The sequence below is a fragment of the Chiloscyllium punctatum genome, chromosome 2 (assembly GCF_047496795.1).
Source record: "Chiloscyllium punctatum isolate Juve2018m chromosome 2, sChiPun1.3, whole genome shotgun sequence".
In the NCBI taxonomy this organism is placed as follows: Eukaryota; Metazoa; Chordata; class Chondrichthyes; order Orectolobiformes; family Hemiscylliidae; genus Chiloscyllium; species Chiloscyllium punctatum.
In genome coordinates, this window is record NC_092740.1 from 41,476,485 (window position 1) to 41,493,009 (window position 16,525).

The window sequence follows — 16,525 nt, forward strand, 5'->3', positions numbered from 1 at the left end:
TGAAGAATCCTTTCATATTGTGGTTGCACTTCCCACAGTGGACCTTGAACTGCTGTTTTGCCAACTCTTCCTTTCTCATTACACAATACTCAGTCTAGGATGGCCTTTTGTCTAGCTTTTCATTGTATTGATCCAGGAAACTGTCTCATGTGCACTTCAGGAATTTGGAGGAGGCAGTGGCTTAGTGACTCAAGAAATGCTCTGGGTTCAAATCCTGGCATGTCTGAATGTGGATTTGAATTCAGTTTTTAAAAACTCTGCAATTAAGAGTTGAATGATTACCTTGAAACAGTTGTCAATTGTCAGAAAAGCCATCAGGTTCACTGCCCTTAGGAAAGAAAACTGTCTTTCTTACCAGGCCTGGTCTATGTGTGAGTCCAGGCCCACAGCAATGTGGTTGACACTTAACAGCCCTCTGGCAATTAATTATGGCCAAGCCCTCAACATCGACTCCCATGAATGAATTGAAAAAGATTCCTCTTCCTCTTCACTCATTTGCCCAATACAGGTTTAAGTCACCCATCATTACAGCTATATCTTAAATGCTTGCATCTCTAATTTCTTGTTTAATGCCTTTTCCAATGTTACCCTACAGTTTGGGTATCTGCATGCAGCCCTCAGTCTTATTTTCTGTCCCTTTTTAAGCCTCTCCAAGCATTTCTAAGCTCTCTCTAAAGCATTCTTGGTCCCATTCACATTATTTTGCATTGTGTCACTGTTTGACCCTCGACCTTGAATTCTCTATTTTCCATTCAGTTTTGTTTTGGCCCTTGTTTTCCTGTCATCAGTCTCCCTGGACATGTTCCCATTCACGACCTTTCCAGCTGCACTAGCAAATATTTTGCCTCGAACATCAGTTCCAGTCCTGTTCAGGGGCAACCTGTCTAGCTTATACTGGTCCTGATATGTCAGGAACACAAAACCCTCTCCTTTGCATCATCTCTCCAGCCACTTTATCTGATATATCCTATTTCTATTCTGACTAACACATGGCACTGGTAGCAGTTTTGAGATCACTACCTTTGGGGTTCTCCTTTTTAAAATTGCTTCTTAACTCTCTTTTAGTACCTTATCCTTTTTTTCAATAATGCAGTTGGTATTGATGCGTACCACGACCATTGGCTATTAATTCTCCAACTCCAGAATGTCCTATAACCATTCCAAGATATCCTTGACCTTAGCGCCTGGGGGTAAACTTATTATTCTGCAGTGACATTTGTAGTCACAGCAACATCTCCTCATGATTGAATCCCCTATTAATATACCCTTTCTACACTTATTCCTCTTCTCCCATATAGCAGAACCAACTGTGGTGTAAAGAATTTGGTTGTTGCTATTTTCCTCTGAGAGGCCACTCTCCCCAACTGCATAACAAATAGTATATGTGTTGTATCTTCTATCTGAGTAACAATAGTCAGTGAGAGATTAGTAACTGCTTATAAATGGGTCTTAGGGCCTTAAGATATTTTTCTGGGTTAAAAAACAAGTTACTATTTCGTGTCAATTAATCTTTTCATTGATTGAACTTTAGTTTTCAATGAAGGTATAGTTTTCTCTTTGGGTTTCCTAAAAATATTTTTGATCACTTAAAACAAAACAAGAGCAATGGACTAAATTTCAATGTTATATTCCTTTTTAAATTTTATAATTTACCATAATATCGATCGATGTTTCCTGTAATTTAATAGGAAGATGTCAGTAACAATTGATTTTCCATAGAAATATAATTGCCTATAAACATACAACGGCTGCATCTATTATTTCAGCGAAAAAGTGAGGATTGCAGATGCTGGAGATCAGAGTTGAGAGTGTGGTGTTGGAAAAGCATAGCAGCTCAAGCAGCATCCGAGGAGCAGGTGAATCGGCGTTTCGGGCAAAAGCCCTTCACAAATCTCTCCAAAACGTCAATTCTCCTGCTCCTTGGACGCTGCCTGACGTGCTGTGCTTTTCCAGCACCACACTCTCAACATTATTATTTCACTGATCATAGCAACTGAGTTGACCATACTTGAGCTGGAAGAAATTAATAATGGCATTATTATTATAGACAAGAAATTGTGCTGAGATGTTGATTATAATCCTGTGTTGGAAACAGGTTATATTGTAGTTTGGAATACATAATTCAGAGGATAAGATGTACATTCTAACATTAAGTCCATGTTTAGTCTACATATTGGAATAATTTTGGAATGTTCATTTGTGAATGTTGTCTTTCTTCTTTCTTTAAGGTACATGCAGAATATTCTAGATACCAAAGCCAGATTACATCAGGACTGGGTCCACCATCAGGTATTCTTGTGGGACTGATGCAAACATTCAGAATCATAAATATTCAAGTCAGTTGTTTTACTTGTTGCTTCCATTTAACTTGGAAGGTTGTCAGGCTGCAGGTGATTGTAGAGGTAGGAATTTGTGAGGCCATGGAGAGATTTGAAAACAGGGATGACAGTTGTAAGATCAAGAACTTGCTTGTCTGGAAACCAGTGTAGGAGCAAGTTTAGAAGGACAGGGTGAAAATGACTTTCTAAGCATTAGAACAAGACAGCAGAGTTCTAGATTACCTCAATTTTATAGAGGGGCAAATGTAGAAGACCATCAGAGTGCATAGAAATTGTCAATTCCATACATAACAAAGGCACAAATGTGGTTACAGCAGCCAATAAGCTGAGATGGGGAAAATGTTGGACCATCCTACAGAAGTGGAGAAAAGCAGTCTTAATGTTGGCATAGTCAGAACCCCATCTTGGGACCAGATATGACCTCATGGTTGTAAACTATCTAGTATAGTGTCAGTTGCTAAAGAGAGGGATGCAATTCGCGCAACGAAACAAAGTTTGCAATGACTGTAGTCTGCCCAAGATTTAACTGGAGGAAATCTCTGCTTTGCTAGATGAATTTGATGGTCTGTCTGCAATTAGATACAAATAGTACTTGGTGAGTGTGGTTCATCAGCTGGATGATGGTGGCAAGTCATTGGAGGAGGTAAGTGTGGTCAGTCTTATCAAAAGCTATTGATAGGTTAAGAATGAAGTAGAAGGATATGGTAACCTTTATCACAGTCATGTGAGATGTCATTTGTGACTTCGGTAAGAGCAGCTTTGGTGGTGTGGCAAGGACAGAAAGCTGGTAGAAGGGATTCAATCAGGGAGTTTCAGGAAAGATGTGAGGAACAATGACAGATTTAAAAGGGAATAGGACAACACTTGTAGAAAGAGAACTAACATCAATATCTCCAAATGTGGGAGCAGGAGGGGAAGTAGAATGATTAATAACTTATTGGAAACAATTTTTAAATTCTTGATGAGATGTTGGTTAGATCAATACTACTTGTCCATCCTAATTCCCTTGTGATTGTGGAGGTGAGCCACATTCTCAAACTGCTGTAGTCCCACTTGTTGATGCTGCACCCATAGTGGTGTTACAGAAGGAATTTCAGAATTTTACCAATGAAAATGAATGCACAGTCTTGTAGTTCCAAGTGAGGATGGTATGTGTCCTGGAGGGGAATATGAGGACACTGTTTACTTGTGTTTGCTGCTTGTCCTTCCAGTTGGTAGAGTTTGTGCTAGAACAGATCGTAGATATAATAGTTGTAGTGTTGTAACTTTCTTCGACTCTGGAAGATTCCTGGCAAATTGGAAATAAGCAAGCACTCGAGTTTGTTCAGTGGGCAGAAAGCAGAAATTAAGGCCAGTTAGCCTTAATTTTTTTCATGTGGAATATTATACAATTCATTATTAAGGAACCTATATCTGTTACTTGGAAAATCATGATTTGATCAGGCAGAGCCTACAAGGCCTTTTGAAAGGAAAATTGTGTTTCTCTGATTTATTAGAGATGTTTTTTGGATGAGTTAGTATTTACACTGGATAGAGTGAATCCCATTGAAATGGCGTTTGACAAGTTATCACATAGAAGACAAGACACGACATAGAAGTTAACATATTAGAATGGATAAAGGGTATAGGTAGTACAAAACAGTAGGGAGTACCAGGAAGTAACTTCTTGACTCTCCAAAGCCTGTCCACCATCTTCAAGGCACATGTCAGGAGTGTGATGTAATATTCCAAACTTGCCAGGACATGTACAGCCTCAATAGCAATTGAAGCTTGATGGAAGCAGGACAAAGCAGTCTGCAGATGAGATTCTGACTGTATGACATGAGCACCACATACACATTAACTCTATCTACCACTGACCAAGAGTAGCAGCAGTGTACACAATCAGAAAATGTACTACAGACGTTCACTTAAGCTCTTTAGACAGCACTTTCCAACACCATGATTACTACCATCAATGAGAGCCTTTCTCCTTGGATGATGATGGCTAGCACGGGGGGACATAGCTTTAAATTGAAGGGTGTTATAAATAGGACAGATGTCAGAGGTATGTTCTTCACTCAGTAGTAAGGGCTTGGAATGCCCTTCCTGCAACAGTAGTAGACGCAACTTTAAGGGCATTTAAATGGTCATTGGATAAACATATGGAATGATAATGGAATAGTGTAAGTCAGATGGACTGTGGATTTGCGGATCGGGGCAACGTCGAGGGCTGAAGGGCCTGTACTGAGCTGTAATGTTCTATGTTCTATCCAGGAAGTCCAGGTAGCAGGTACATGGGAATGCCACAATCTACACATACCCATCCAAGCCATTCACTATTCTGATTTGGATATATACTATTTGCTGAACTATTTATGCATGTACATTACATTGGTTACCTCTTTGTTAAGTTGACAGATGTATAATCTCAAGGAGATTAATTAAAAATAAAGGTTTGATATTGGCTAACAACATTTAACCTTGAGTTTATTTTGAAATATTCAATATTTTACAGTCTACTCCATGGTGACACCATCTCCAGCTATGGCTCCTACCCAGAATCCTGTCTCTGTTTTAGCTCCAGTGATGACGTCACAGCCATATTCCATTCAGCCTCAGACATCTGTCCCGTACACATTTGCCAACACAAATGCACAGTATACTGCACAGCAGTTCAGGCAGCCTCTTCCAACACCGTATACTGCTGGGCTTCCTGCAGAGATCTCTCAAAATCAAGTAGTGTCTGGGATCATGAATCCTGGAACTCAGAACAACTTTCAGGTGCCACAGCCTATGCCTGGACCTTGTTACACACCACAGCCTTTGCAGCAAGCTGGAACAAGTATGCAGCAGGTAAGCATAAAGGAAATCAATTGTTTGGATAATATCATCCACTGTATTTCTAATTGAACTTTGTATGCATTTGTTTAACAATCTGCGAAGCATAGAAACATAGAGTGCTGTCAGCTGTTCGTCTCTTTGAGCCTGCTGTACTGTTCAATATGATCATAACTGTTCCTCCTTTCTCCCTTTATCCTTTGATCCCTGAGTCTAAAGAACTATACCTACATCTTACTTGAAAGTCTTTATTGTTTTAGTTTCAAAAGTTATCTGTGGTAGAGAATTCCACAGGCTCACCACTCTTTGGGTGAAGATTTTTTTAGACTCCTGTTTCTCGACTCCCAGGTTATTGGGAACATCCTTGCTGCACCTACCTGCCTGATCCTGTTAAAATGTTAGAGGTTTCACTGAGATACCCCCACCCCCATTCTTCTAAACTCCAGTATATTAGAGTCCTAACCAATCCAATGTCTCCCTGTGTGTTAGTCTTGCCATTCCCAAGAATCAGTCTGTTAAACTTTCTTTGCACTCTCTAATAGCCAGAACATCTTGGCTCTGATAAGGAGACCAGAGCTACACACAATACTCCAGATATGGTCTTAGCAATGTCCTGTACAATTGCAGCAAGATATCTCTGCTCTTCTACTCAAATCCTCACTATGAATGTTAACTTACCCTTGGCTGTCTTCACTGCCTGCTGTACCTGCATGCTTACTGAATGCATGAGGGCACCCTGCATCACCCCTTCCCCAGTTTATTGTAATTCTAATCTGTCTGCCTGTTTTTGCTCCCAAAGCAAATAACCTCATACTTATTCACATTATACCTGCATCTGCCACATATTTTCTCACATAACTTGTCAAAATTGAAGCTTAAAAAATAAAAGCAAATTACTGCGGATGCTGGAATTTGAAACCAAAAGAGAAAGTGCTGGAAAATCTCAGCAGATCTGGCAGCATCTGAAAGGAGAGAAAAGAGCTGACGTTTCGAGTCTAACTGACCCTTTGTCAAAGTGTCAGTTTGACTCGAAACGTCAGCGCTTTTCTCTCCTTAGAGATACTGCCAGACCTGCTGAGACTTTGCAGCATTTTCTCAAAATTGAAGTTTCTCTGCATCCTCCTCACAGTATACCCTTCCAGTTTTGTGATATCTTCAAACTTAAAGATATTCCACGTTATTTCCTCATCTAAATCATTAATACATATTGTGAATAGTTGGGGTTCAAACACTGATTCCTGTGGTATCCTACTAGTCACTGTCTGCCACTTAGAAAAATGAACACCAAAAATCTGTGGATGCTGGAAATCTGAAACAAAAATGACAGTGTTGGAGAAATGCAGGTGTGGCAATGTCTGTTGAGAGAAAAAGAGTTAATATTTCAAGTCCAGTGATCTTCCATCAGAAATGTTCAAGATCAAGCTTGAGTCATCTGATGTAATAGTTCCTAGATAGCTTGTTGATTTTTGTATTCTTTCAGGAGATATTGCAGTCTCTGGCAAGGTTAGCATCTTTCATGCATCTTTCATTCGTCTTTAATTGCACTTGAACTGAATTGCTTGCTAGTGCATTTAGTACAACAGTTAAGAGTCAGTCACATTGCTGTGGATCTGATGTCTCATGTAGACCAGATCAGGGAAGGACTTTAGATTTCCATCTTGATTATACATCAGTAAACCAGATGATTTTTGTTTTTAACAACCATCAGATAATATCATGGTTAACACTACTAAAACCAGCTTTCAATTCCATACTTATTTTTAATAGACAGATTGTTCAGATAGATCAGTGGCAGATGAAGTTTAAAACTGATAGGTATGAAATGATGCACTTTGGCAGAAGTAACAAGATAAGGGAGTATTCAATGATTGGCAAGGCACTCAGAAACTTAGAGGGATCTTGGATTGCTTGTCTTCAGATCATTGACGGGTTAATAGGGTAGTTAAGGATGCATATGGGCCACTTACCTTGTGGTACATATTATAAAGCAGGGAGGTTAGGTTGGAGTGTACAGAACTTCAGTTCGGCCACAGATGAAGGTCTGTGTGCAATTCTCATCACTGCATTATAGAAAGAATGTGATTGCATTGGAGAGGCTGTAAATGAGATTCACTAGGATGTTAATGAGATTCACGAGGATGTTGCCTGGGATGGAACAGTTTAGCTTTGAAGAGACTCTAGATAAGTTCAGGTTGTTTCCTTTGGTGCAGAAAAGGCTGACAGGGAATGTGATTGAAGTGTATAGATTATGAGGGGCATAGGAAGCAGTTATTCAACCTAGTTGAAGGGTCATTAAAACGGAGGCATAATTTTAAAGTGAAAGACGGGAGGTTTAAACAAGATTTGAGGGGAAACATTTCCACCCACATGGTGGAAATCTAGATTACACTGACTGGGAGGGCAATTGAGCTGGGTAACATCTCAACCATTTCAGATGCTCATCCAAGTATTTTTTAATGTTATAACATTCAAGGCTGTAGGCCAAGTGCTGGGAAGTGGAATAAGTGAAAACTTAATTATCACCACAGACTCACTGCCTGAAGAACTTCTTCTATACTGTGTGATTCTGTGAATTGAATTTAAACTGGTGGGTTTGAACTCATTAGCCTGGGTTTCTGGATTACTAGCCCAGTGTTATAGCCAATATGCTGCCATCTCCCTGCTTTGTTTTAGAATGCTTATGTGAAGCAAAGTGAGTAAATTCACCCTTGTCCCAGAGGAACATAGGGTGGCTCTCTGAATAGAGAGAGACTGGTGATTGTATAACCTAAGGATAATTGAATTTCAAGGGGTGACAGTTAGATTCTCTCCTGTTGGGGATGGTCATTCCCTGGTATTTGTATGGCATGAGTGTTACTTGCCATTTTACAGCCCCAGGCCCATTTTAGAAGTCTTGCTGCATTTGGGCATGCAGTACCTTGGTATCTGAGGAGTCACGAATAAGCTGAGCATTGTGCAGTCATAAGCAAATGTCCCATTTCTGACCTTATAACGGAGTGAAGGACATTGAAGAAATGGTTAAAGATAGTTGGTTCTCAGCAATATGCCTAAGCAGAGATGTCCTGGAACTCAGATGATTGATGTCTAACAACCACAGCCATCTACTTTGTACCAGGTATGACTCCAATCAGTGGACAGTTTTCCCAAGTTACTATTGAGTGCAGTATTTCTAGGGCTCTTTGTTGCCACATTCTGTCAAAGGCAGGCTTCAGGGTAGTTGCTCTCACCTTGCCTCTGAATTCCAATTCTTTTGTCTTGGAATAAGAAGAGCTGAGTGGCTGTGGCAGAACCCTAAGTGAGTATCAGTGAGCTGCTTTTTGGTAACCAAGTGTTGCTTGATAGTACAGTTGATGATTCCTTTCATCACTTTACTGACAGTTGAGAATAGACTGATGGTGTGGAAATGGACCTATTTGGTTTTGTCCTGTATTTTGGGCATAAGGAGGCAAGTTTCCACATGGTTGGGCAGATGCTAGTATTGGAGCTGTACTGGAACAGGTTGGCTAGGAGTACAGCAAGATGGAGCACAAGTCTTCACTACTACTAATGGAATGTTGTCCGCGGCCATAGCCTTTGTACTGTCCAGTGCCTCCAACTGATTCTTGATGTCACATGAAGAGTATTGATTTGGCTGACAACTCTCATCTGTAATACTGGATACCTCTGGAGGAGGCTTGGATGGATCATTCTCTCATCACTTCTGGCTAAAGACAGTTGCGAATGCATCAGCTTTATCTTTCCACTAATATGACGGGAATATTGGTGGAGCATCCTCCAGTGAATTGTCAGGTATAAGAAAAGTAGACCAGTGGAACATTAGCTTTATAGCAAGCGGACAAGAATATAAATTCAAGAAAGTTTAGGTAGAGTATAAGCCTCTGTTTGACTGATTTTGGAGCAGTGTGTGTAACTTTGGACACTGTTTTAGATCATTCTGGCTTTGGAAGCGTAAAGCAGATTCAACAGAATATTGTCCAGTAATGCAGGGTAACTTGTATTTCTTGAAATATAGATAAGTCAACATTAATTTGTTCGAGGTTTTTAAAATTTTGGTAGTAATTGGTCGGGTCGTTAGAAATTATTCCTGCTGATGGAAGTGTAGAACAAAGCAACATAGCTTTAAAATGAGAACTAGGCCACTGAAGAGTAATACATCATGCAGGTATGGTAGAAGTGTGGAAATCCTTATCACCAAAATCACTGTTAGCACATTTCACACTTTTATGTCAAAGATTGCTAGAGGTTTTAGTAGATGAGGTAGACCAGAGTGAATGAATGGAATTAAAGTATGGATGAGCCATGATATGATTGAAAGGTGGAACAGGCTTGTGGAGTTTAAATGCAAATAAATGCAATAGAGATCAATGCTGGTACTGTACATTAAACTTTATCTGCTATTTTGTAGCTAATTACTTTGATTTTATCATTGTTGTTTTGCAATTTTCTTTGTTCTTCTAATGAATTACTGTATCACAATTCTGTATCATTTGCAAATTTCAGTACTGCTGTATGTGTCCAAGTCGTTGATATTAGTTTCCAGATGCAAACTCAGGATTGAACTCATCTGTGCTCACTTTGAATCTCATCTTAAACTTAACCTAAAGTGTGGGCAATTTTTAACTTTTTGCTTCACACCCCATCCAACTACACCTGACTAATGCCCTATTTTCCTTGCACTTTTTAAAATTATGCAAGTTCTCAATTATCTATTACTTTAAAATGTGTGTTTATAGTCCTTCCAGTATTGTTAGTAAAATATTCTGTCCATAAAGACTGATATTGCCTATGCTATGATATCTGGATTGAGAATTAAGTTATGAAATGTGATTATATAACCTGGAGTTGTAGTCCTTGGAATTTGGAAATTTTGAAGGATGAATGATTTCTATTATATAGAAACCGTTTCCGCTAAATTGGCAAATGTAGAATTCTGAGACGTTGTCTAAACATTGGAGCCAGATTTTTCAAGAATGAAATTAGGAAGTACTTCTACACTCACATGGTTGTGCATGTTCAGCACTCTTATCTTGCAGTTAGTAGTGGATGCTAAATCAATTGTTAATTTTAAATCTAAGGTTGATGGATATTTTTCTCTAAAAGTAATGAGATGTGGCCATAGACCAGGAATTACATCACACATCAGTTACCATCATGTGGAATGGCAAAATAGGCTTGGCAGAGATGGTGGTGTAGTGTTAATATCACTGGGCTAATAATCCAGAGGTCCAGGTAAAGGCTGTGGGAACATGGGTTCAAATCCCACCATTGCAGCTAATGGGATTTAAATTCAATTAATGGAATCTAGAATAGAAAATTCTTCTTCTTATAATGTGATTGTCAAACCATCGTTGATTGTTGTAAAAGCCCTGGTTCACTAATGGGCGGCATGGTGGCTCAGTGGTTAGCACTGCTGCTTCACAGTGTCAGGGACTCTGGTTCAATTCCAGCCTCGGGTGACTGTCTGAGTGGAGTTTGCACATTCTCTCTGTATCTGCGTGGGTTTCCTCCCACAGTCTGAAGATGTTCAGGTTAGGTGGATTGGCCATGCTGAATTGCCTATAGTATGTGCGCTAGATGGATTAGCCACGGGAAACCCGGGGACAGAGTACGGGGATGGGTTTGGGTAGAATGCTCTTCAGAGTGTCTGTGTGAGCTTGTTGGGCTGAATGACCTGTTTCCACACTGTAGGGATTCTATGATGAAGATTCCTTTGAATATGTCCTTTGGGAAGGAAATCTGCCTTCATTATCTGATCTGGCCTGCACACGACTCCAGACAGATCTTCACTACACTCTGAAATAGCATAATAAACCATTAAGTTCACGTGCAATTAGAAATGGGTAACGAATGCTAGGTTGACCACCAATACCAATTGTTCTGAACTAGGTTAGATTCCCTACAGTATGGAAACAAGTCCACACCAACTGTCTGAAGAGTAACCCACCCAGACCCGTTCCCCTATCCTACATTTACCCCTGACTAACACTATGGGCAGTTTAGCATGTCCAGTTCACCTGACCAGCACATCTTTGGACTGTAGGAGGAGACCCAAGCAGGCACGGAGGATGTGCAAACTCCACATTGACCGTCACCCAATGCGGAAATTGAACCCGGGTCCCTGGTGCTGTGAGGCAGCAGTGCAAACCACTGAGCCACAGTGCCGCCCATTAGTGAACCAGGGTTTTTAGTGAAGTAAAAACTAGAACTAAGTTCTAGTGAACTAAGTGGCTGACTCTTCCTGTAGTCACTACTACTATTACTGCTTATGCCTCCATGTTATCACTCAGATCTGTAACTTTGCTATTGGCTCTCTGCATCTGATGGTAAAGGATGCAACATTTTATTTAAGTTTAATCTCTTCCATTAATTTATTGACTTTTGTTCTGCAATTTCATGATGTTATCGACCTTGGTGCTTCATGTAGGCATTTCAATTTTGAAACTGTCAGCTTCCAAAATAGGACTTAAAGTCCTGTTATTGAAATTGTGGAGATGAAAAGCTGAGTATCGGGAATAACTACTTTCAGAAGCAATATCTAGTGGAAGATGACTGCTTCCAGATTTTCACATTTTTTTGGGGGGTATATTGCTGTTGCTGTTTGGACCATACTTATTGGCCATTCATAGTTGTCCTTAGAAGGTAATGAAATGCAAGCAATTTCTTATTAGAGTGGCTTCCCAGGTGATTATTTAGATTAGAGAACATTTTAGAGGATGTTAAAGGTTAGCCTTTGCAAAGCTTTGGGGTTCTCTTATACTTGGATCTTTCAGTTAAAACTAATTACAGTTACAGACTGAGTTTGAGAGAGTCAACCTAAAGAATTACTAGTCCTAATTGGTTACAAGATCCAATCAAAGTGCAAACATAGAATTCATTTAGTTTATTAAAACTGATACAAAAGAAATAATGCATGATAAAAGTGGTGGATTCAGGTTGATTCACGAATGGAATACCAGCCTCATGGACACATGTCTCTTGTTCTTTACTGTTGACTTTAGTTTTCCTTCTAACTTCAGTCTTTTCTGGGCACTGACAGACTAAGAATCAGTGCTTATTGCCAGTCATGAGTCGTTGATCAAGATTAGAAGCAACTTGTATTCCAATTGGTTTGTCATTGCACGGTCAAAACATGAACAGTCTCTGAATAGCTAAACAAAATAATCAAAATTCCTGGCAGGTTTCTTTATAAGTAGTCATCTTACTGACATCACTTCCTATTATCTCATGACAATCATATCCCAAATAGTTTGTCCTTTTCAGATTACCAACTTCATAGATCTCTGCCAAGCTAATGTGGCACCGAAGGAGTAATTTGTATGTCTGCTTCTGATGGTGTGCAATGGTCACATAACTAGTAGAAGATGCAAAGATTGGTGGAGTTGCAGATATTGAGGAGGATTGTCAGAGAATACAGCAGGATATAGATCAGTTGGAGGCATGGGTAGAAAAATGGCAGATGGAGTTTTACTCAGACAAATGTGAAGTGTTGCATTTTGAAAGACAAAGTACAGGTGGAAATTATATAGTGAATGGCAGAGCCCTTAGGAGTATTGATATGCAGTTAATGGTAGAACCCTTAGGAGTATTGATATGCAGTTAATGGCAGAAACCTTAGGAGTATTAATATGCAGAGGCATCTGGGTGTCCTAGTCTAAGGATCACTGAAGGTGGCAGTGCAGGTAGATAAGGTGGTAGAAAAGGCCTCTGGCATGCTTGCCTTCATTGGAAGGAGCATTGAGTATAAGGATAGGCAAGTTATGCTGCAGCTTTAGAGAATTTGAGTTAGGCCACACTTGGAATATTGCGTACAGTTCTGGCCACCACATTATCAGAAGGCTGTGGATGCTTTGGAGAGGGTACAGAAAAGGTTTACCAGAATGTTGCCCTGGTATTGGGGAATTTTAGCTATGAACAAAGGTTGGATAAACTGGGTTTGTTTTCAATGGAACATGGGAGGTTGAGGGGTGACCTGATAGCAGATTATAAGATTATGAATGGCATGGATAAAGTGGAAAGTAAAGGGCTTTTTCCCAGGTTCGAGGGGTCAGTTACAAGCGGACACATATTCAAGGTGCTGGGGTGAGGGTTGGTTGGTGGTGGTGGTGGCGGAATTTGAGATGTGTGAGGCAGGTTTTTCACACGGAATGGTGAATGCCTTGAACGTGCTGCCGGAGGAGGTGGTGGAAGCAGATACAGTAGCAGCATTCCAGAAACACCTGGATCAGTACATGAATAGGAAGGGAATAGAGGGATATGGATCCTGTAAATGAAGGTACTTTCATTATGGAAGGACAAAATGTGTTGGTCTGTTTCGTGCTGTATTGTTCTTTGTTCTTAGTGATTTATTATCATCCAGAATCATATCAATCTGTAGCCCGAGGCCATCATCCTCACTATCAACAACACTCCAATTTTCGTGTCATCTACAAACTTACTAATTAAATCTTCTACGTACACATCCTAGTTATTATTGTACATAACAAGCAGCCAGGATCTAAGCACTGATCCCTGTGTGACATTGCTGGTCACAGGCTTTTAATTATAATGAGAACCCTTCATCACTGTTTGCTTACTATGTGTAAGTCAGTTTTGGAATCAGTTTGTCAACTTGCCTCAGATGCCACAGGCTGTAACCTTGTGGGCCAGTCTTCCATGTAGGACCTTGTCAAAGGCCTTACTAAAGTTCATGTAAACCGCATCAGCTGCACTAACCTCATTATATTTAGTCAACTCTTTAAAAAAAAACTCATTAAGTTAGTCAACCAGGATCTCTCTCTAACTAATCCGTGCTCACAATCCCTGATCATTCCCCACTTTTTCAAGTATAGATTAATCCTGTTTTTCAGAATTTTTTCCAATAATTTCCCTATGAGTGATGTCAGACTCAGTTTGTAATCACTTGGCCTATCGCATCTGCCCTTCTTGGACAGAGGAACCGTGTTATCTATTCTCCACTCATCTGGCACTTCATCTGTGGCCAGTGAAGTATCAGATATATCTGCTAGGGCACCAGCATTCTCCTTCCTTGCCTCCCTTTAGCAGACTGGGATACATCTCATCAGGCCCAGGCATTTATGCACCTGTATGCCTGCTAAATTATCTGATGCCTCCCTTTATTAGTCATAGCATGTTGTAACACCTCAGCATCCCAACTAAAATCTCCAGCTACAATGTCTTTCTGTAGTGAATACAGATAACAATTCATTTAAGACTTCACCCACATTCACGGTTCCATTCACAGGTTGCCCTTGTGGTCTCTAATGGGTCCCACTGTTTCCTTGATAGTCTGATAAATCTTAAAATAGTTAAAACCCTTGTGATTTCCCTTAACCCCATTTGTTAAAGATATTTTCTGGCCCTTTTTTGCCTTTCTAATTTTCTTTTTAAGCGATCTCTCATACTCTATATGTCTGACATTTTTAATCCACTGTACCTAACATAGGCTATATTTTTTATTCTTCAAACTCTCAATTGGCGTTAACATCCAGGAGCTTGCTGCCCTTGCCCTTCACTATTAATGGACCAGCTGGCCCTGAATTCTCACTACACGAATTTTAAAAGGACTCGCATTTTCCAAATGTAGACTTATTATGGTCACTGCCCCAAATGCTCCCCCACTTAAACTTTAATCACTTGATTGGCTTCATTCTCTAGGATTAGGACTAGCGCTGTTGAATCTCTAGTAGTACATACTGGCATTAAAAAAAGCTTTCCTAGATGCACTTCAAAAAATTTCGCCCCATTTAATCCTTTCATGCGAAGGGGATCCCAGTTAATGTTAGCAAAGTTGAAGTCTCCTACAACTACAGCCCTGCTTCTTTCTCACATTTGCATGCACATCTCCTCTATCTCCCTCTGACTGTTTAGAGGCCTGTGGTATAATCTCAGCAATATAATCATCCCTTTTTTGTTGAAGCTCTATCCAGATGGCCTCACTTGAAGACCCTTCTTGGATATCCTCCTTTAGTGATTTATCATCATCCATATTAGGAGAATAATTTATATAAAAACAAGCCCTGGTCATTTGTTTTCAGTTTTAGATGTTTGGGTTGTTTAATTTCTCATCAGTCTATTATTGTAGTTTTATTAAGTATTTGTCGGTTATTCGTAGGTCCAACCTGTAAACTCTGCTCCAATGCCAGTGTCTTTATCCAGCTCAGAGTATCAGTTCCAGACCACAGGTACTAGTAACCCAATGCCACTGCCTCCTCAGCCACAAAAGAGACGTTTTACTGAAGAAAGAGCAGCAAATTCACCAGAAGGTCTTCTTGGATACCGGGTAAGTATGCTCATAATGCGTGACCTTAGAAAAAGCCACTGATACATTGCACCAAATAATTAATTGCATTAGGATCTGGGAGGTGATACTCTAAAAGAGGAGAGAGAGGATCCTGACTGACATGATTGTCAACACATAATCCAATGGACAATCCCCTTTTATTGGAAGTGGGAAGAACAGCCAAGACATAACATATGTAATAAAAACAAAATTCTAATGAAACTGCTGCAAAAAAATACCGAAGGCTAATAAAAACAGTTAACTGCATACTTTTAAAACAAAGTACAATGTTGAATTTTGGTGGAGAAGTTATGTGCACTGCATGTTGTGCAGCTTTATTAATGGCTGTCTGACTGCTAGGCTAACTGGCATGATGATTTCTTGTTTTTAAAAAAAAGTACCAAATATTGTTGAATACTTGTTTTAAACAATTAATCATGAGTAGTCACATTATGTGCCTTATACTTGATTGTTATCTACAAATTTGATTATTTCAGTGCTTTCCTATTTAGGCAAAGCCTCCATTTTAAATTTCTGATTTTTAAAAAAAAAAAATCAACTCCAGTCTTTACAACCAATATCGATACTCCTGTTTCAGAAGGGTGGAAGGCCGAAGACAATAAACGGTAGACCAGTATGACCTAGGTCGCTGGTAAGATTTTAGAGTCCGTTATTAAGGATGAGATGGCGGGATACTTGGAAATGCAAAGTAAAATAGGGCTGAGTCAGTACAGCTACGTTACAGGGAGGTCAAACCTGACAAATATAGTGGATTCCTTTGAGGAGGTAACGGGCAACTGAAATAAGGGAGAGCCAATGGATGTGATCTATTTGGACTTCCAGAAAGCCTTTGACAAGTGCTACAAAGGAGTTTGCTAAATAAGATAAGAGCCCATTGTGTTGGGGCAAGTTACTGACTTGGCAATAGGATTGATTGACTGGCAGAAAGTAGAGAGAAAGGGGTCTTTTTCAGGATATCAGCCAATAACTGATGGAGTTCCAAAGGAGTCTGTGTTTGGACCACAAGTATTCATGTTACACATAAACGATCTGGGTGAAGGAGTTGAGGGCTTTGTTGCTAAGTTTG

General features: G+C 39.8%; 1 protein-coding gene across 2 annotated transcripts in view; it reads left to right on the top strand.

Annotated features, from left to right (window-relative positions):
- Positions 1-16,525, top strand: part of LOC140453157 (KH homology domain-containing protein 4-like) — a 72,713-nt gene that overhangs the window by 41,456 nt on the left and 14,732 nt on the right. The window contains exons 9-11 of one of the 2 annotated variants that reach the window (XM_072547608.1): positions 2,229-2,289; positions 4,837-5,174; positions 15,271-15,438. In XM_072547608.1, coding sequence (XP_072403709.1) covers positions 2,229-2,289; positions 4,837-5,174; positions 15,271-15,438 — 567 coding nt within the window. The remainder of the gene's footprint in view (positions 1-2,228; positions 2,290-4,836; positions 5,175-15,270; positions 15,439-16,525) is intronic. The other variant, XM_072547618.1, reaches the window with a different exon arrangement.